The 21,139-nt window shown below is 31.9% G+C and overlaps 2 protein-coding genes across 3 annotated transcripts; one reads left to right on the top strand and one right to left on the bottom strand.

The window, feature by feature from the left end:
* The first annotated feature begins 1,987 nt into the window (after window positions 1-1,987).
* On the top strand, window positions 1,988-9,147 carry Vha44 (V-type proton ATPase subunit Vha44). Of its 2 annotated transcripts, none has more exons than XM_088199706.1 (12): window positions 1,988-2,089; window positions 2,302-2,445; window positions 2,519-2,620; window positions 2,799-2,850; window positions 5,135-5,232; window positions 5,304-5,392; window positions 5,460-5,558; window positions 5,630-5,753; window positions 5,823-5,954; window positions 6,953-7,050; window positions 7,911-8,052; window positions 8,136-9,147. In XM_088199706.1, the coding sequence occupies exons 2-12, from the start codon at window positions 2,314-2,316 to the stop codon at window positions 8,229-8,231; spliced, it is 1,164 nt and encodes a 387-aa protein (XP_088055832.1). In that variant the 5' UTR covers window positions 1,988-2,089; window positions 2,302-2,313; the 3' UTR covers window positions 8,232-9,147. The 2 variants fall into 2 exon arrangements, with proteins under 2 accessions (XP_088055832.1, XP_088055833.1); XM_088199707.1 differs by having other exon boundaries at window positions 1,988-2,198.
* A 3,614-nt stretch (window positions 9,148-12,761) lies between these two features.
* Window positions 12,762-14,954, bottom strand: isoQC (iso Glutaminyl cyclase). The gene is made up of 5 exons (XM_088200092.1): window positions 14,785-14,954; window positions 14,312-14,642; window positions 14,003-14,250; window positions 13,728-13,938; window positions 12,762-13,669 (listed from the first exon to the last, which is right to left on the bottom strand). Exons 1-5 carry the CDS (start codon window positions 14,872-14,874, stop codon window positions 13,518-13,520), a joined length of 1,032 nt encoding a protein of 343 aa, XP_088056218.1. The 5' UTR covers window positions 14,875-14,954; the 3' UTR covers window positions 12,762-13,517.
* Between the last annotated feature and the right edge of the window lie 6,185 nt (window positions 14,955-21,139).

Genomic DNA, 21,139 nt, shown 5'->3' with positions numbered 1-21,139 from the left:
TTTCCATGTGTAAATAATCTTTAATTTTTAACAAATGTAACACTTTGATAGTGCTGCCACAAACCAATTAAATTGGTTAATAAATAAAATAACAATAATCTATAATTAAAACCCGGTAATAACAAAATTATAAATTTATATACTATTGATAACTCTGTGAAGTCCTGAGAGCCCCGCGCTAGTACTTATATCCAGAAAGCATGCGCCAATACCACAATGTAAAGAACCCCTACATTGAAGGGGTTATTTAACCCTCCCAAAATTACTATTTATAATAAAATTAAATTTCGCTACTTTCTAAGCCATATTTTTAATTCGGCACTTTGGCATTATAAATATAAAAGTTTAACACTTCCACTGTTGTCGAATCTTAATTTTTTTAAAAAACGATGGCAACTCTGCCATTATTGATTTTTCGATATTACCCCTTGTCTGTATATATATATATTTGCTATTTATTTAATGAATTTAAATTTTTTATTCTAAAATTGTTATCTTAAGTAATTGTCTATGGGGTATAAATTACGTGGTTATCTATTTTATTGAATAATAGGAATTATATATATATATATATATATATATATATATATATATATATATATATATATATATATATATATATATATATATATATATATATATATATATATATATATATATATATATATATATATATATATATGCATATCTTAAAAAATATTAATAAAATGGCATTATTTAAACGTAATTAGGAAAAAATCCTTTAGATTTTTTTCGATAATTTTAGATTCAATATTTATAGTCGTCCAACTAATGCGTTTGAGTGTTGAATTTGTCTCACTAAGATATTTTAGTGCTGAGTTTGAAATAGCTTTTTTTAAAATATACAATCGATATATAGTAGCAGAAAAATATATATCTTCCTAAATAATACAAAATATATATATTTGCACAAATTTTCACAGCATTATTTACGACTGAATTTAAAGTATGAACATTACAGGGAACAAGACTGCGGTTTTGTAAGCCAATATTTTTATATCGCATATAGTGTCGTAACCTTGATTACTAATATTTTAAACATGAAACATGAAGCTATTTAGTGAATAGGCGGTTGCCAGATTGGCAATGAGACGCAGATTAGCCGCTATACAAAATTGATTTATAATTGATTGTATTATATGTTATATCATATGCTCAGAGAGCACCGACCGGCAGTCATTCATCAATCGTGTCACCAAACTAAGTGTATCTGTTCCCACCTCAGCGGTGCTTCCAATATTGCACTTAGTTTCAGAGTAAGCAAATAAATCGCCCTCCAAACCAAAACTGAGACTACTACTAAGAGATGGCATTTTATGTCTTATGTTCAGTATTTTGGAATTATATACAATAATCGAGAATATGAATGTATGAGGCAAATAAGGTAGTACTTTTTAAGAGCAAACTTCTGAAAAACGAAAATATGACTGCGAAATATAAATAAATTTATGTATATTTAATGTAATTTATAATATATTATTATATGTAATTTTCGTCGAGTCTCGTTGTAGTTCTGTCGCTTAAGCCGCAGTGCCAAAATGACGTCCGTCTTCTACGCCGAGCACCAATCTATTCCACCCTGTTACCATCTGACCATGACGCTCGTCCCCTCCCTTAGCCATTCCTTTGGATCGCGCGCGTCATACTTTTCGCCCTGCTGCTCCGTGGTGTAACAATATTTACTACCGACTGAACAGACTGGAATGTGATAATTTTGTAATAAATTGTAATTAGTTATCATATGGGATATAATTGTTTATTGGACGATTACTGTTTTACAAATTGAGATTTTATTTTTTTGTGAGACATTAATGCCGTAATACTTATAATAATGTTTTAATAGTAATTCATAGTTAAGTTATTTTTAAACATACATTTTGTACTGGCAATTGGCCATAATAGCAGTAATATCGTGTCTAAGAGTGAAAATAAATGATTTAGCGGCCATAGACTAGATCGCAGTTCCATTGTCGATTGCGATCAGCTGACAGATCGCGGCGCTACTAGCGGCACTGCGTCACGTGAGACGGGCGGCGCGTGACAGCGGCTGGTTTCTCGCGGCTGACAGGTCTCCGCCCTTCCGCGTCCTCTTCGTCCCATACGACACTGTCCAAAATCATCGCGTAAAACCACCCTTCCACCCGACGCCGTCCGTTTCACCCCGCAATCTGACATTTGTACAAATCGATTCCCTTCGTTGTCCTTCGATTATCGTTTAACGCTCGCTAATTTCAGTGTAGCTCGCGTTCTCTATTAATATTTGATTCGTATCGATTGCAGACAGCTCTCGAGATGACCTCTGAATACTGGTTGATCAGCGCCCCGGGTAATAAGACCTGTCAGCAGACCTGGGAGAGTCTCAACAATGCCACCAAACAGAACAACTTGAGTATGAACTACAAGTTTCAGATCCCCGATCTTAAGGTAGATATCTAAAAAAACTTATTTTGTTGAAAGGTATTAGTCGATATAATTCAAATCTTATGTAAAATTTTAGGTCGGAACACTCGATCAGTTAGTGGGTCTGTCTGATGATTTGGGAAAGCTCGATGGATTTGTCGAGGGAATCACCAGAAAAGTGGCCCAATACTTGGGCGAGGTGAGTGTCAATTATTCAATTTAATATTATATATTAACAAAAAATCAAACCTAATAGATAATAAAAACGAAAAAGTTGTTGCCAGATTTTAAATGTCATACATATTTAATAAAAATATAAGCTAAAATCTGTTTAAAATTCGAGTGATTAATTTTAAATCACATTTATGTACTTTTAGGTTTTGGAAGATCAGCGTGATAAGCTTCACGAGAACTTGCTGGCTAACAACAGTAAGTATACCATAATCAGAAATGTGTACATATTTTAGATTTCATACGATTTATTTAAAACTGTGATATGAACAGATCTATAGTGGTTATATTCATTCTCTTCAGTATTCAACAATCATTTTGGCAAACATCTTAATGTATTTAGCATTCTCAACAATCATTAATATCTATTTATTATATTAGATAAGAAAAATTATGTTACGTCAAGGTCTCACCATCATTTGTGTCCATGTTTACATACGTGCGATATGATTCAATTTTAAATATCACTGTTTTTTTGTATTGACGAACATGTTATATAAAACTACCCTCAGCCGGCGAAGCTTTTAACGCCAAGTTAACGCAAGTCAGGAAACAATACTCGTTGGAGCTGAACGCGGTGAATCCTGCTTTAAAAGCAATATCTAGGAAGAGACGGCACATGTGACAAACGTTTTGCTGCGGAGGAATCGAGCCGCTCGACCGGGCGGCCGCTTCCTCCGATGACAATTCGAGTTTCGAGTCGCTGATCACGCCGCCGAGTCCGGCAGTGAGCGATTCCGCGTTCGGAAGTCACTGCGGCGAAAGAGACAGGGACCTGCAGGAGAACATGGAGGATACGTCGAGCTTATTCACGCCGGGCAGCAGCGGCCACGGATCGCCCAGTCACTGGCCGGAAGACCTGCACGCAGTGCCGCCGACGTTTCCACTCGAACCAGGTGCATGGAGTGAACGTTTGCTCAAATGTAAATAAGAGAGTGCTGATCGAGTTATATCACTATTGGATACGGTTTATGTCTCACTTTAATCTATGTTGAGTTGTTTGGAAAATAATAACCGATTACAATATACCCAATGATGTAAATTTGATCATTTGTGAACAGCTGTTTTGCTCTCAACAGTCATTATGTACTCTTTCTATATGTTTTCTTAAAGGTTTTATTTTAATGAAATTTTTTTATATATTCTTTGTCACCTTTGTTCCTAGTTGTGTCTGTGATTTGTTTGTAGTTACTTAGTATCCTTTAAATCTTGACCATAAATGTTTTAATTATTTTCATCTGCCAGCTCCACTTGAATCACTAGAAATCTGGGAATAAGTAAATTTTCATTTTTAAATGTTCTAATCAAAATCGTCGCCCTCTAGTTTTCGTGGATCTAAATTCCTTTGCGCATAATAGAACTATCAATCTTGAGGGTTAGTTAGTTAGTTACTGTGGTAATCCACTTGAATTCAGGAAATGCTGAAACTCAACCAGAAAACTGAAAGTTTTTTCTTCAACTATTTCATTGAAATTCTCATTAAAAAAATTATTTTCCACACAACTTTCTATTGTGTTCTAATTGTCTTTACGTTTAATTTTTTTATTCACTTCTAAGTTGGAAGTTCTAATCCAATATCTGATATAACCAGAGCACTTTTCTTTATGATGTGAAAAACAATATGCTTTATTATAAATATAAGGTTCTTCTCAACCCTATTTTATATTAGTTAATCCTTAGTTATTTTTGTATCTTATAAGACAAACTATGTTATATTTTTACGGTCGTTAATTAACATTAATAACTATAAATATTATATTAATGATGGTTGGGAATTGCTGATATTTTCGCTAAACTTGTCATTGTCTATATATATATATTATATTTACAAATGTTTTGTGTATAGCAACGTATTATATCTATGTATGTATGTAAATACGTATTTATGTAATTTTCATTTGCTAGAATGACCACTCGTTGAACTTGTTCTTGTGCTTAATTTTTATTATTATTTTACTGAATATTGTAAAGGCTTTTTATGTCATTTGCACACACTTGCCTCTATATCATGGTTTTAAATTTATTTTTATATTAAATATATTTAAAAAAAAATGTTAAATGAACTCTACTTATATTTAAAAAAAATGTATAATCTTATCATATTTATGTATTTCAGGAAATTTATATAAAAATATGATTTTATTATCTTTATAAATTATTTACATACACATTATTGTTTTTATTATTTATGTTATTACATACAAGTGGACCAACATTTTTGTACCCTTTTACAATTGTCAATTAAAAAATACTGTTTTTTTGCCTCTATATTATGTATTATATATTATGATTTTATTTTATATTTTAAGTTGCTTTTAATTTTATTTATTTCACTCGCTTTTACTATTGTACATATATAAATATCCACAAGCAATTTATATATTCAACGTTACAATTATTGCTAGTTATGTTCACACGTGAATCTTAAATAAACATGCAAATAATAATAACTTGCCTAAATATTAAAGTGGTTGTTTTTCAGGTGATTTACCAATGTACATCACTCGCTTCCAATGGGACATGGCAAAGTATCCCATCAAGCAAAGTTTGAGGAACATCGCCGACATTATCAGCAAACAAGTAGCTTTAAAATTAATCAGTGATTGTATCAATAAATATGCGACATAATTAAATAAAATGTATGTAAACAGGTCGGTCAGATCGATTCTGACTTGAAGACTAAATCATCGGCTTACAACAGCCTCAAGAGCAACCTTGAGATCATGGAGAAGAAGCAAACGTAACTATTACACTTTAAAATACTTTAGTTTTAAATATAATGTATAAATGTATCTTGATATCTTCAGTGGAAGTCTTCTGACGCGCAATCTGGCCGATTTGGTCAAGAAAGAGCACTTCATCTTGGACAGTGAATATCTGACAACATTGTTGGTGATTGTTCCCAAGTATGATTTATTTTTATAATATATTTTTGATGAAATTGTTATTTTGTTTGCTGATGTATTATATTTTATAGGCAAATGACTACTGATTGGAATGTCAACTACGAGAAAATCACCGATATGATCGTTCCGAGGTCCACTCAGCTAATCCATCAGGATAACGACTACGGTTTATACACCGTCAGTCTTTTTAAGAAGGTTGTGCTTTTATATATTTGTATTATGAAAATTACATTATGTGTTAAAACAATTTTATTTATTAAATAGGTTGTAGAAGAGTTTAAACTTCACGCAAGAGAAAAGAAGTTTGTTGTTCGTGATTTCACGTACAATGAAGAAGAATTGGTAGCCGGCAAGAACGAAATCACCAAACTCCTCACTGACAAAAAGAAGCAATTCGTATGAGCGTTTTTATTTTAATTTAAAGCCTCAATCAGACTACATCGGTCCTAAGCTTCTATAAGTTCAATCCGGCAATTGACTATTGTCATGGTCTTCTAAGCGGTTTATTAAAAAAAATTTTCTATCTTCATTCTATTGAAACATATTTATTTTCTGTTACCAAGAATTCTTTCTTAGGAAGGTTCTACCAAACCTGCCGACAATACTTATCTCTCAATTGAATCGACATAGCTTTGTTTGTATTAGTTTCTAAAATGTTTTGAACCCTGTATTCCTATTATCATAGAATCCATATCTCTAACTCTCGGATTAATTGATTTTTCTAAATAAAATACAATCAGTGATAAGACATCCTCTTCTTGCACTCCTTTTGTAATTGTAAAGTTAGGTCGGAATTAATGGTTTATATAATTATAATTTCAATTGATTATCACATATTAAGATTTCCTAGATTTTCCAAATCTCGCGAATAAATAATTTACATAAAATTGAGCTTAATTCTGCATAGTAACATCTATTGATTCTAAGCTGTATTAATAGTTTATAATTAACAAAATAGGTGTCTCACTATTTACTTAGTAGTTGTTGATTGTGTTTACATTATTGTAACGCATTGAGCTGATGAGTGTTATGTTGCAATTGAAGATTTACATTAAATAAATATCATTAACTCTTTCTTTGCTGAGTTTTGTGAAAATATTATATTATTATATCGAATGAAAAAATGTAATTTATCCCCTAAAGCAAGTGCCTTACAACCGATTAAAAAAAAATTCAATGATGACGTAGAATCTGACAATTTTCGCTCAAGTAGTAAAAGCTGATATATCATATTTCGGCAAGCAAAGGGTTAAAAGATTAACGAGCTTTTGCGATATATCATCTTTAACCTTGTACACTACAATCGGTTTCTAAAAATCAACCAAGAAAATGTGTAACGATTGATCTAAATACTAGAGGATCTTTTTTAATAATTACAATTTTTCTGTTTTTAGGGTCCTCTTGTAAGATGGTTGAAGGTGAATTTCTCTGAATGTTTCTGCGCCTGGATTCATGTTAAAGCCTTACGAGTCTTCGTAGAATCTGTTCTCAGGTTTGTACATAGATTGTAATAGATGTAGTGAGTTGTGGCTTCGGGGAAGTTCTGGTTCAAGTATCGTAAAAGTCAAAATACGTTTTATATAAATAGAAAGATAATACATGATAATGAAAACTGACCCTTTAGATTTATGCACTTGATTTACTAAATACAAACTATCAATCTTTCATGCTAGAACAGAATACATAGATAAAATCGAAATACTATCCAATTATTTATTATTGCTTTTACACATTCTAAATGGTGTTAATGTAATTTTGATAATTAATTATTCAAGGACATTGTAATCGAAATGTTGTGAATTCAATTTTAAATATCAATAAAGTATGTTTTATGCCAATTAAATAATAATTATAATAAAGAAAGATAATGGATAAAACAATCGGGTTTTTTTTTAATAAAAAAACAACTTAAATATTTTTTTAAAACATTGATATTTAATTGTCGTGTTTCTTCAAAAATAAGACACAGTTTTATTTTAATTTATTGTCAAAAATACACACTAAAGCTTTACAAACTTTATTTATATATAACAATCTAAATTTATTACAGTAAAATGATGTTTATTTTTAAAATATCCATCTTTAATTCAATTTATTTTAATGCAAAGTGGGGACTGCAACAATAATTAGCACCGGGTCCGATTTTTTTATAAAATTCTAAGTAGAAAATGAATCAACATTCACAACCGTTAAATCCTTGCTAATGCAAGAAAGGAAATATGATAGAAATTAAACAGAGCTAAACTCGAAAGCTTATTTTTTTAAAACAAATTTTAATTATTGATTTTATGACGACAATATTAAACAATAATGTGTGTTCTAATTTGTAATATTATTTTTAATGAATCATAGATTTGGGTTGCCCGTAAACTTCCAAGCGATGCTGCTACTTCCGAACAAAAAGACGTCGAAGAAACTTCGTGATACATTGCAAATTCTCTACCAGCACCTCGATGCTTCCGCTCATCATGGCGGCGGTCATTCAGCACAAGACGTAACCGCCTTTACATTATCAACATTCAATTACGTATAATCATTATCAATTAACTCACTTGTATACTTTGCTATTGCTTTCAGGCCGTCGATATGACCGGAATGGGATTCGGCCAGGCAGACTATTACCCGTACGTGTATTATAAATTGAACGTCGATATGATCGATTCGAAAGTTTAATGATAATTACCGAGTGTCCCGTACAATAATGTATAATTTGAAAGATACAATGAGCAAATGTAAATTACCATAAACAGTACATTATATATTTATTTTGTTGTATATTATATAATAATTGTCATTACAAATTAGCCATTCTAAATACTGTGTTGATATTTATAATCCTACAACAATCAATTATTAATTTCACTGATCGTTTAAATGTGTGACTGAATGAAATTGTTTCACTGTTGCGTTAACTGCAATAATATTAGCGGAAAGCTATATGTAATTTTTATATGTGTACGGATTCAATAATATAAAATAATATTTGTTGTATAACCGTTATAAATGTTCTGCATTATGTTTAACTTTTACAAACATACATATGTAATATAAATGGAAAAATTTTTAAAGACAATATGCACAATATGTTTCATATATTATTTAAAATCAGTATTATGTATTACGATGCTTATTTCTTTCCACGAAGAAAACGCTTTTGAAACTAAATATATATATATTTAAAAAATCACATTTGTAGTTGTTAAGTGTTAAATGAAATTAATAAATATGAATGTTAATTGTTCTATTTAAAAATAAAATTAGAAAAAAATATATACATATATTGATTAAAATGCGTGTCAATCCATTTATTGTTGCGATTAACTGTTGGTTATGATATTTATAAAAGTAGTAAAATTCCAAATTATTTTTAACATGAAATTGTTGACGTCCATTTTGTTAATTTACAGACATTGTGTATATTATGTCGTAAACGCTTTGTTTCTATTGCGTTGATTCAATAGCTTTGTGAGTTCAGAAAATATTTTAAAGTATGTAAATTTATCTAGCCTTTATGTAAATTAATTGAAATATATTTATGTAAATATAAACATTCCTTGTTGATATGTTGAATAAATCGCATCTAGTTGGACTGTGTGTTTTATTTTCTAGTTTTAGGAGAAATAAAATATTTTTTAAAAATCTAGCATCTAACGTAATTTTTAGTTACGTAATAAACCACGTTTAAAGATAATAATATATACATATACCAGTGGCATGCCGTCCATAGATGTGGTAGATTCAAAACGTCAACAGCATGTACGGTTGATGGCGAGCGACAGCCGTTACATATGATCGTATTTATAATCGATCAACCGTGAATGCTGTTGACGTTTTGAATCTACCGCATGTATGGATGGCACGCCACTGATATATATATATATATATATATATATATATATATATATATATATATATATATATAGATATATATATACCTATATACATCAGGCGCGAGCGGTGAGATACTTTCCCTTCCGATCGATCGCGTGTTAACCCTTTGAGTGCGGTGGAACGATATATCGTTCCGATACTTTATGCCTCTTGAGTGCGGCGGAACGATATATAGTCACGGCCATAAAAAACGTCTCGCCTTACCAATCAGTATTATTTTTTATTAACTATTTTTTGTAATGTTTTTGTATACAGTGTCTCACAAATATTAAAAAAATCTTTGTTAGTAGCATTATTTATATGCAATACATTTCTCTGTCATGACTTAATTATAGGATATACATATATTGCAACATTTTTTTTTGTCATTACGTTACTAATTTTATATTTCCCCCCCCCCTTTTATCTCAAATAATAAATAAAATGTAGATGGATATAGGTTAAGTAACATGTATTAAATAATAAATTATCATAAAAATAATCAAAATAAACACTTTTTTTTTGCATGGATTATTGTCATTTTTCGCAGACTTATTAAAAAACACCTGCCGCACCTAAAGGGTTAAGTGACGGGAGTGAGTGAGAGATAAGGGCATGCGGTCCACCCGCGTCTAATGTATATATATATAAACAGGTTTGGCCATAATAATGGGGCACCCCAATAAATGTGTTATATCCCAAAAAATTGTGAAAATACAATTAAAAATCTGATCAAAACGTCCTACCTTTGGGTTATTATTCAAAAAGTAGGTAAAAAAAACATTTCGCCATAACAATACTTGTTTACAATATAACAGAAAAATTTACACAATATACTCATTTATGACCCTTTTTTGTATCCTTTGCAAGTCAGAGATACTCAACATAAGATGTCGCCGAATAATCTTATATATAATTGTTTTTATAATAGCCATACAAACGTATCACGTACGTTTGTATGGGTAGGGAGGTTAAAGGGTTTATTTTAAGCATATTTTTAATATTTAGTAAGCCCATCTAATTAACTTTAATTACAGTTGCAACCCTTTTGCCATATTGTCAATTAATGACTTGCAGATGGACTGAGACAATTTTTTCCATTTCATCTGCAATTTTTCTCACAGCTCAATTTTGGATTTGCAGTTGTGTTGGGCAAGCTCTCCTTTTAATTTTGCCTTTAAATGCTCTTTAGTATTTAGGTCTGTTGACTGTGACACCATTATAAACGCGTCAAACCCTTTGACGCAAACCATCTCCTGCTTTTTCGCGAAGTAGAGCATGGAGCGTTTTCTTGCTGGAATCGGATGGTAGCGTAATCTGTTCTTGGAAATATTTTCCACTAATAATCCATTAAAGTAGATTCCAACATTGAAATATAAATGTCACTATTCATACTACCTTCGCAAGTGTACAAGTTTCTTACCCCTGCTAATGCCATGCAACCCCAGACCATACGCTTCCGTTATATATTTGACTTTGGGTGCTACGCATCGATGCACGTGTACTACACCAGGGGTCGCAAAAATTAAAAAAACATATTTATAAAAGTATGATTATTTTAAAAAAATCATTGCTTTAGAAATTTTTGAGTAAATTAAGTTTTTAATATTTTGCGAGCAATTAAAAACGACAAATTCAGTCTATGCACTTGTAAAGAGATACACGCCATTTTAAAGAGTGCCCCATTATTATGGCCATGGCTGTATATATTTTTACAAAACTATGAGTATAGGATACTAAAAAACTTAATTTAATTTATACGTAATATAAAACAACAGTTAAACTTTAAGATCCTGCTTAAAACATAGGCACTCACACACCCCAAAATTTACTCAGTTTATAAATTCAAACTATGATTAGTATTTTTATAACTAGTCTATTAGAAAATTGATCCCAAAAGAAGCAAAGTTTTTTTTTCATATGTCTATTCTTTCTGAAGATCCGCCTTCAGACCTATGTATGTAAATATAACTGAACCGTTCTATCGAACTAATCACATGTTTATTTGCGTTAATCTTAATTCCAGGTACATTTTACTAGTACTATTATATAAATACTATTTTTAAACAATGCATTTGATAAAAAAATTTTGTTCACTTTGATTATTTTTTTAATAATTGTTATTTTTACTCCCTTAATGGTTTTAAAATTTATAATTTTTAATATTTATTTTTGATGTTATCGTGCGTTTATTTTTTTTTATTAAAAGCAGTTATTTGAATTATAAATTATTATAATTTTTGTATCCCATACATTTTGTTTAATTACTATTTAGATACCTGATGTACTCGTATAATCCTCTAGTCTCTGAAGATCGGGTTGACATGAAGTGGGAAGCGAGTCCGCATATGCACTTGTGTGTCCCAATTTGGAAGTATCTGATAAAAGCACTTTATAATTCCTGATGAAAGTGTATTCCGAATGAAGGTGTCTTATATACACTGGTCGAGATAGAAAAGGTATTATGGTTCTGTCTATCTTGGAGCAATTGCGATGATTTGGTATTTTTTTGTCTTTCTTATAAGAACGTTTTTGCGTAACAGCTGAAGATTCGGCAACACAGTACTTGCCAATACGACAGCTTTTGTAAAGTTACACGTCTTTTGGTGGTTATCGCAGGATAATATTACTGATTTTATAAAATACAACAATATTATTCTTACGCGTAATAAAACAATTGTGCGGATATTAAGTATCTTTTTTAGTAAATTGCAATATTTTCGAGCACCTACATATATAGGATGATAAATTTAAAACACGGTTTATTTATTCTAATTTTATTTATTTTTCATTGATGTTTAAACGAAAAACCATAGCATAATAGCAATCATCTGGTAATATGAATAAAAATAGTAATAAAAATACTTATTTATCAAGAATGTAACATAAAAAATAATAGGAATGTAATATAAAAAATAAATTGATTTTTGAATCATCTAAGATAATATTCTCAACTTATTGACCATATTTTCATTGGACTCAACAAAACATATTTTTTAACAACTGCAATTGATTTATTTTGAATCAACATTTTACTATTTTACTCATCAACATTTAAGAAATATCATTATGAAATAATAATACTTTATTCGCATTTTAAAGTATTATAACATTATTTCTTGGCGCATTCAGTTAATAAATCAAATTGTGATAATGTTTATAAAAAGTAAAATAATAGCCTGACTGTAACCTAATTTTTTTTGTCTGCTTCAGTAAAACTAATAAATGCGATACACGAGGTCATGGCTTTATGCTATCGTTTTTTGCGGTTAACAATAGGTAACTCCATGAAAATTATATTTTTTATTAAGAGGACAACAATGACAAACATAATTTGTACACAAATATATGTGAATTTATTTTTTAGCTAAAATTTATTTACACACAAAAGCTCACAAGCCAACACCTTTATATAATACATAGATATAGTATTATAATCGCTTATTCAAAATTAAGTAAATTTTCATTCTCTGTGATATAATATGCTATGCATATTTTTAAAGTTCATAACCGCCAATAAATTGCATTACTTTTTAAGACTCAAATGCTTAAAAGACTACCATAAATATGTTCCCAAAGATAAATTTTTCTTTAAAAATAAATTTGTTATTTACATATCACATTGGAATTTGTATTTTACATTTTGTCAAAATCAGACTAGTTTTATATTATATTTTATACAAGGTCGGAATATTCTTTTTATATACATATATAGATTATGTTAAACTTATAATTACAATAATTTGCACAAATATGATAATATGTACATAACAATTTTACATAAAAAGTGTCTTTATTATACACAACAAAGCCTAAAATAATCTAAACTCAATTCAAATTCGTACACAAATATATTTACATTAATTTTTACTTGAAAATTATATTTATTATTGAATGTTCATCTAAATATGTTATTGTCATATTACATAATCGACTAATATATTATTTTTTCGATTTAAATCAAGTTGTAAATTTTATCTATTATTTAAAGTTCATTGCACATGTCTTATTGAAATTTTTCACAATTCGAGTATTTAGAGAATATCAAAGTTCATCGTTTAGATCCGAGCCATCATTATCCGGTTCTAGTCATGTTTTTATATGTAAATATTCAGCTACAAACACTCGGAAGATTTTATTTAAATTTTCAATAGTATCCATATCCAATGCTAAACGATTATCTGTAGATTTGTGCCAATTTTTAGGAAACGGCGTTGGTATAATGTGCAATATTGGTGTACCTAAAAAATACGTTTTTAATTAATATGTCATGTATGTACATATTTTGATAGAAAATACCTCTCTTCATGAATGGTAAATGATCGTCTTCAATATGTGCTCCTATATTAAACGATTCAAAGTATTTTGAATTATAATTCTTCAGTCTTCCCATATCGGCTAATCGACCTTCAATATCCACTAATCGTCCGTACCACGGTTGAGTTTCAGCGAAATAACTGTAAAATTTGGGATTCGGTTCTCCAATCAAATCCAATAACATTAATATATCCTAATAAACAAAAATACATTAAAATAAATCAATGTTAATGATGTAAGGTTTTATGTGTTCTTACAATTCTGTTCAAATGATTTGTAATTTCATTGTCTTTTGTTAGGTATTCCATATTCTCCCATTTGGCGGCTAAGTTCCTAGCTCCGTAAATAGAATCAGTGGCGCTCCACGATCTAAATGCCTCTTCTCCATCAAAGAACACAAGCGACAAACTAACATCATCTTTATCTTTAATGCTGTTCAGTTCGCTTTGCATCACTTTGGCCAAGTTTAACATCATCGAGCAAGGAACGGCAGAGTCGGTAGCACCTGATATAATATTGTGTAAATACACATAAGGTCTTATAATAATAATTTATTTGTAACTTACCGACAAAATTATACTCTCTCATATATTTACTATCATAATGGCAAGCCAATACCAAAAATCGGTCAGCGTTGGGATTTAATTTAGCTATGATGTTCTCGAACTGCAATTCACCAAATGTTGGTGTTATATCCTTAAATTGATCTCTTTCGACATGCCATCCTAGACTTTTCAGCTCTTTCGAGATAAAATTGGCTACTTTTTTATGCTGAGGCGTTCCGACAACTCTCGGCACTAAAATTTTGCTCAACACGCGATTGAATTCGTTAATGTTCGATTTCAAAGCTAATGCGTTCGTTTCGCTTTCCGATAACTCTGCATATCGATGCGATTGCTAAATAATAAAAATAGCACATTGAATCATATAAAATAAAATAAATAATACAAAAAAATATAAATATAATAAAAAAAATTGGGTGCGTTAAATATTTACTTATTGAACTTTAAGCTAATAACATATGCAACAAATATATTACCTGGGCATTTTTAAGTTTTGATAAACTTTCAACTTTTGAATATCCTACGATTGTAATAAGCACTAAAAAATAAGAAACTTTTGCATTCATGTTTTTATTTTTAAAAACTACAGAACGCTACGACAGCTCGAGGCCAAGTGTCAACTGAAAGATATCGCCAGCATGACAGTGCAAAAGTTGCCATATACAAAAATAACTTTTATTTATTTTTAATCCAACTGTCCAAAATTTATTAAAAAACTAAATTAATTATAGAATAAATTATTAATATATACTGAGCTCAGGCTTGTTAATTATATCGACACCAGGTTGCTACAGACATGCTATAAAATACGTTTTAAAATTTAAAACATGCGCGTGTTTATTCCACAAATATCCAACAAACATTTATCAGTGTCGTCGATAAACGGATACTTGTTGTTTGAAGAATAAACACGCGCAAACCAATATAATTTAATAAACTTAAAATCGTATTTGGTGACGGGATGGTGACGGGTGGCAATTACGCAGATTGGGCACCCGCAGTAGTATTTTATTGTGGTACGAAGTTGTTACATGTTATTTACAAGTGATCAAAGCGCGGGGCTTGCACTAGCGGCGTGTAAGCTCGTCGACGTCGAAAAACCAAGAGAGTCCAGTGTTACCTAAGTGTCGCCAAGTTTCGGCCATAATGAAATATAAAGAAATATATATAAAAATATTTTTATTTAGAAAAAATGTTGTCGGCGACTTTCACATACGTTATACAGAACAAACGTTCATAACCATTGCTTTCTGAGCTTGGCGCCGATATAATTAACAAGTACCCAGGTCCCGATTCAGCCTTTTCGCGAAAATGTCCAAAATTATCAGTTAAACAATTTTAAATAAATCCACTGAAACAACGAGCTGGACAAGAGTTAAACCTTTCTGATCAAAGCTTTAAAATTATTTTACAGTCGGCGGTCTTTCTCTCTGCATTTCGCTTCCAATTGCTTGAATTATGTAGCGTTGATGTTTATAACAACGAGTTGTGTTGAAAACACGAGAGATAAAAAACAGTAGTGTGAGATCGACACTGTTATCGCCAATAGCCGACGAAACCTAGACGTTAGCGAGGGCTATGGAAAAATTCTAGAATTATATTGTAATTTTGCCTATCACAATTGTGAACTGGATTGTAATTACAATCCAGTTCGACACTTTAATGCGTGTGCATGCATTTTTCAGCATCGACAAAAATAGCAACTTTAAAAAGCTGATAGGTTTTGAAAAACATAGCTCAAAAATAAAATATACAAAATAAAGTTAAGAAATATTAATATTGGCAGATTTGCTTAAACTTCATCACTAGATCAGTAATTAAAATAACAATCCTGACAGCAATAAAAAATATAATTCAAGGCATTATTTTATTTTATGTAAATAAATAACCTGCAAGTTAATATTGAAAAAATAAATTTAATATAAATCAATTTTATATTTCGAATAAATAATATTTTTACAATTACAGCAATAAACATTAAATAAAATATTTTAATTATTTTGATTATTACATCAACAATATTTTTAATTTTACTACAATATAATAGTTAATCGTAACTATGGACGTTTAATAATAGTTTGATTGCAGAGTGTACTTTAAAATAATGTAAAGTATATTATATGTTGCTATACACATTTGTATTATACACAATTTAAAATAAATATAAGTTACAATTTATACTTTGCATATTTACAATGTATCATAAAGTCATGATAAATACAATAAACAAATTTCTTATCAGTTGCCAAAATCAATAACGGTTTATGTTACAAAACATAGCATTGAGTTATAAATTATTTTTGGTGTTATAAAGGAAAACACAAAATCTCAAATAGTAACCTTTAACATCAATCTTGACTATTCATATAACTTTAAAAAGAATATTTAAGAAATCTCAATTATACTTATACATATTATAATTAAATTACACCTTCTAAATCAGGTCTTGGAGGTGCCATTATCCACAATGGAAATGCTTGTGGCGGTTCATTTTGTGCCGTTTGTGGTTTTTTGGGAATGCTACGAATTTCCACAGCCGATTTACCGCATTTACCACATTGATCTGACACTGGATCGCAATCTAAATGGAAAGCATGCCCGCACCAATAGACACGAGTCAAAGAATGAGAATGCAATGGATGGTGGCAATATCCACAGAGAGTCGACGTGATAGGAAGTGCTTTTCTGCCTCGTAAAGATTTGGCTAACGCTGTGTGCAGTTCGGTCCCAGTGAGTCTTGTTGCGGCAGCCATCGCTTCGGCATTATCTCTTGTAGTTTCTAATAGATTAATCAATGCGTTTTTTAGCGCTCCAGTATTACCTCCATGACTGCATAGCTTGGCAACAAGCCAAGGCAGTGGTAAATGATAAGAAGCTCCTTCCAATAAAAGTGCAGGTAATGGCGGAGGAGGCGGTTCCGGTAAACTAGATATCGTTTCTATTAATTGCCTCCAGAACTCTTGTGCTTCTTCAGGTCCCGATAATTTAGCTGCTCTAATACATAAAGCATAAGCTGCTTCAGTTAATTGATCTCTATCTTCTTTATTATTAGCGTCTATCATTAATTTTATGGCAATGTTTAAAGCATTAGCTAAGTCACCAGTTAACTCCAAACATTTAGGTTCAGCGTATGTGATGCCATGCTTTCTAACTAGCTTCAGAGCCATATCAGGTAGTAAAGTTGTCGGAGCATCGTTCAAAAACATGGAAACAGACTTAGGTTCTAAAATGCATAACAACTCTAAATGTTTTGATGCAAGGTCCGTGGTCAAAGCTTCTTGTTTATAAATAAAGTCAGTAAAAGCTAACGCCGGTGCTTCATGCTCTAAAGTTGCTAATATTTTAGGTATAAGTTCAGGAAAATTGTTCAATAAAAACTGCGCCGTGTGCTCGGGCCATTGTGTGGCGATCGTCTTTCCGAAAGAGACTATTTGCTTCGCTATCATCCTTTCTTCGTTAGCAGCGTGCTTTTCTAGATACCCAAACATTTCATTTTCAGATTCAGTATCGTTTACGTACGTCTCTAATATGCCTTCAAAATTGCTCATTTTCTCTTTTAAAAAACGTATGATCTTCAAACAGTTTCGCTTTTTAGCCATTTCTAACATCTCACTGTGTGGCAAATGATTTGTGACATTACTATTAGAATGCAGCAGATTAAGCCAAGACGTTTCCATCAGTTTATTGGCTTTCGCACTCTCACATTCCCTCGAAAAATGTTTTTTTAAATGATTTATGAGTGTAATGTCTGCTGGTAAAGTACCATTTATCAATCGATTACATGTAAACGATACAACTTCGGCTATCTCTTCATCCTTTAAACAAATTTATTAGCATTAATATAATTTTTTAATTTAAATTGATATATTAATATATGCTTACAGTAAATTGTTCAGATTCCGACGTATCGAGTACGTTATGCAAAGCAAGTCCCATTGCAAGCCTCTTTTGCTTTCCCAAAGGTCCAATGAAAGGACCCACAGAAAATGATATTTCCAACATTCGAAGAGCCGATCCCATGTCATGCATTAGAAGCGCTCGGAGATGTGGAAGTCGCACAGTCACTGCCTCTGATTCTTCGACGGGATCATACAGCAGACATCTCAATACCTATGTATGTATGTTTTATAGCAACATTGTTATTTTTTTTATATAACATTTAACGATTACCTCTTGACCGATATGCGGACGATCCGTGATCGACACTGAGCCCATCGGGAATAACCTTCCAGCGAAACAATCAGCAGTATATAACAATAAAACATCACCAGGACACGAGTGATCCGTATCTCGACAATGCTCTCCAATTAGAGGAAGCAAGTCTCTCAATGGCAAGGCAGGATCGTCCGGAGCTGTGGCGGCTGTGACACGAACCCAAGCAGACCATAACTTCAATTTTTGACATTCACTTAAAACCTAAAAATAATTTATTTAAAATATTCTTAGGAATAAATAATTGTTTATATAATATATGAACAATACATACTTGATGAATATCCATACATTTGATCGGAATATTGAGTAATGCTTTTTCAAGAAGCTGCGGATCGTCCACTTTCATTTGATTAACTAGTTGTTGACAAGCCGCTGGAGTGATCCATGGAAGTAGGCCTTCGGATGCTTTTTTACAGGCAACCAGAACGAAAATTTCTTGGCATCGAGCAGCCATTAATGCATCCCATATGTGTCCCCATAAAACATCACTGTAAAACACACTTTCTTTATTATCTTCTAACAGAACAACAAAGTTGACCAAAACTAAATATTATTCTTTCAAAATTCTAACTCTGTGAGTTGTCATATTCTGATTTAGAGTGGGGTAAAAGTATGCTCTTCTATGAAGACACTCAGGGGTATGGGGATCGCGATTGAAACAGCATCTCTTATTTTTTTCTTCAATCTCCATCAAAAAATACTGATACCAGATGCGTAAACACTGCCGTATTTGAGACAGTCCAGGTTGAAGTTTAGACGTGAATCACTGTCACGGCTGAGAAACGTAATGTAGCGCTAGTCACTAATGAGTCGATAAATAAGGGCCTACAAAGTCCAAAGATCCAAAGTTGATGGAGACACTTTAGAGACCTGTATTTTAAGATTATGTTTTTTTTTTACTGCGTGCTTTTGCCACTTATAACTCTCCATAAAGTTAAAAGTATAATCGGCGAAAGGATATGTCCTTGTCATAAATCCTTTTAATTTAGATTTCATAGTCATGAATACATCAAAACTTAATAGCAATTTCCACATACAATACTTTTTAAGATGTCATGATTAACTTACAGAGCTTCTATCTGAACACAGGCGTCGATAATTGCTGAAGCTACAGTTTGATCAGTGAGATGTACAGGATTTTCAGCCAAACGAGAGAATAGTGATTTGGTGCGTTGGGTTAAGCAACATTGTAGATTAGAAAAACCTTCCAAAGACTAAAACATAAGCATAATAATTAAAAATTATGCTAAGCAATCTACAGTTTGACTTTGTTTTTTCTTACTTTATAACGGTACACTATTGTTTCTATAGCTTGAACCCATCGACCCATATCGGCGTGATGATGTGCGGCTGCTAACGTCGTTCTCGCCGTGATACGAGTCAATCCAGTTCGTCCCAATAGCAATAAAGCACCAGTGATGCATTCGTTAGTTAAGGATCCTCCTAAAGCGCCTGTTCCGGCACAAGCTAAAGCCTCTGAGACTTTACCGCCAGTTGCCACTCCCTAAACAGATCTTTAAATTACATCTCCTCAAAAAACGTGGATTAATAACCGATATATATTACCTTGAAATGAGCATTTGCATAAACCAATTGAGTATTTGACAGATCCAGATAGTCGACTATCGCATTGGCGCCGGTCTCCCATAAATATAACGTTTCTCTTGAATCAAGAATAGCTAGTCTTCTAGCACCCAACCATCGTACTGCAGTCACCTTATTCGTCAAAGTTTTCGGCGATTTCATCGGAGACATTTTAGGGCCTGATGATCCCCATTTTATCTATAATGTAGTTTAAATAAAGTGTGTATTTAAACACTAATAATTCAATGAGTTTCTACTTGATGAAACTGGATTGTGTGGCCCCTAGCGGAGCAGAGTATCACAGGACTCCGTTGTCTTTTAGGCGTGTCTATGGCGTCCATGACTATTGGTTGCCAAGCAAGAAGAGGTAAGCTATCAGAAGGCCCCACGAGAGACGCTTGACATCCAGCACGAGGCCTAGATCCGCCGATGCCTCCGACTCCCCATACGACAACGACGCGTGATAGAGTAGCTAATGCCAATACTCCTCCCCATCTATCCGAACCTTCAGTCAACGGCACCACAGCGCATACCTTTAACATATTAAGATGTCAATTCCTTGAATTGTTTGATTTACAAAAATATAATCATACCTCGCCACGAGCTCCAGAAAACAAGCAAGAGACTTTTGTGCCGCGTATGCCAAGAGTTCTAGTGAATCGGAGTAACCAAACGGATCCACCAGTATCGGCAACGACTGCTGTAGTACACACGCCCATACCGATGGGTACCCAGCAAACGTTCAAGACACCCCAAGGTCCTCCGCCGCATGCTTCGATACGTCGGAGAATAGATCCTTCGTTTGATTCATACATGCATACAATTCCACGAGCGAATCCTAAAAGAATATTAGTATCTATAGTATACACCATTAGCTGTGATTTATTTTTTCTTATTATAAATGTAATAATTAAGGGAAAAAGATCTAAAAAGTTTCAGCTTTCATTAGGATTTTTTTCGGTTAGAATGTAATTTATATATTTTTTTAAGTATTATATCTCAATTCAATTTCGCTGAATCTAAATGAATTAA

This window comes from Plectrocnemia conspersa, unplaced genomic scaffold (assembly GCF_051122295.1).
Source record: "Plectrocnemia conspersa isolate PC_06_02 unplaced genomic scaffold, ASM5112229v1 ptg000012l, whole genome shotgun sequence".
Lineage (NCBI taxonomy): Eukaryota > Metazoa > Arthropoda > Insecta > Trichoptera > Polycentropodidae > Plectrocnemia > Plectrocnemia conspersa.
Note: the sequence above shows the minus strand (reverse complement) of the source record. Positions and strands in the feature narration are given on the sequence as shown.

Coding starts and splice junctions, on each gene's coding strand:
- isoQC (XM_088200092.1), bottom strand. CDS start 14,874: ATGAATGCAAAAGTTTCTTATTTTTTAGTGCTTATTACAATCGTAGGA. Junction 14,643..14,784: donor CAAAACTTAAAAATGCCCAG/GTAATATATTTG, acceptor TTTATTATTTAG/CAATCGCATCGATATGCAGA. Junction 13,670..13,727: donor TTTACCATTCATGAAGAGAG/GTATTTTCTATC, acceptor CGTATTTTTTAG/GTACACCAATATTGCACATT.
- Vha44 (XM_088199706.1), top strand. CDS start 2,314: ATGACCTCTGAATACTGGTTGATCAGCGCCCCGGGTAATAAGACCTGT. Junction 5,233..5,303: donor CCGACATTATCAGCAAACAA/GTAGCTTTAAAA, acceptor GTATGTAAACAG/GTCGGTCAGATCGATTCTGA. Junction 5,955..6,952: donor CTGACAAAAAGAAGCAATTC/GTATGAGCGTTT, acceptor TTCTGTTTTTAG/GGTCCTCTTGTAAGATGGTT.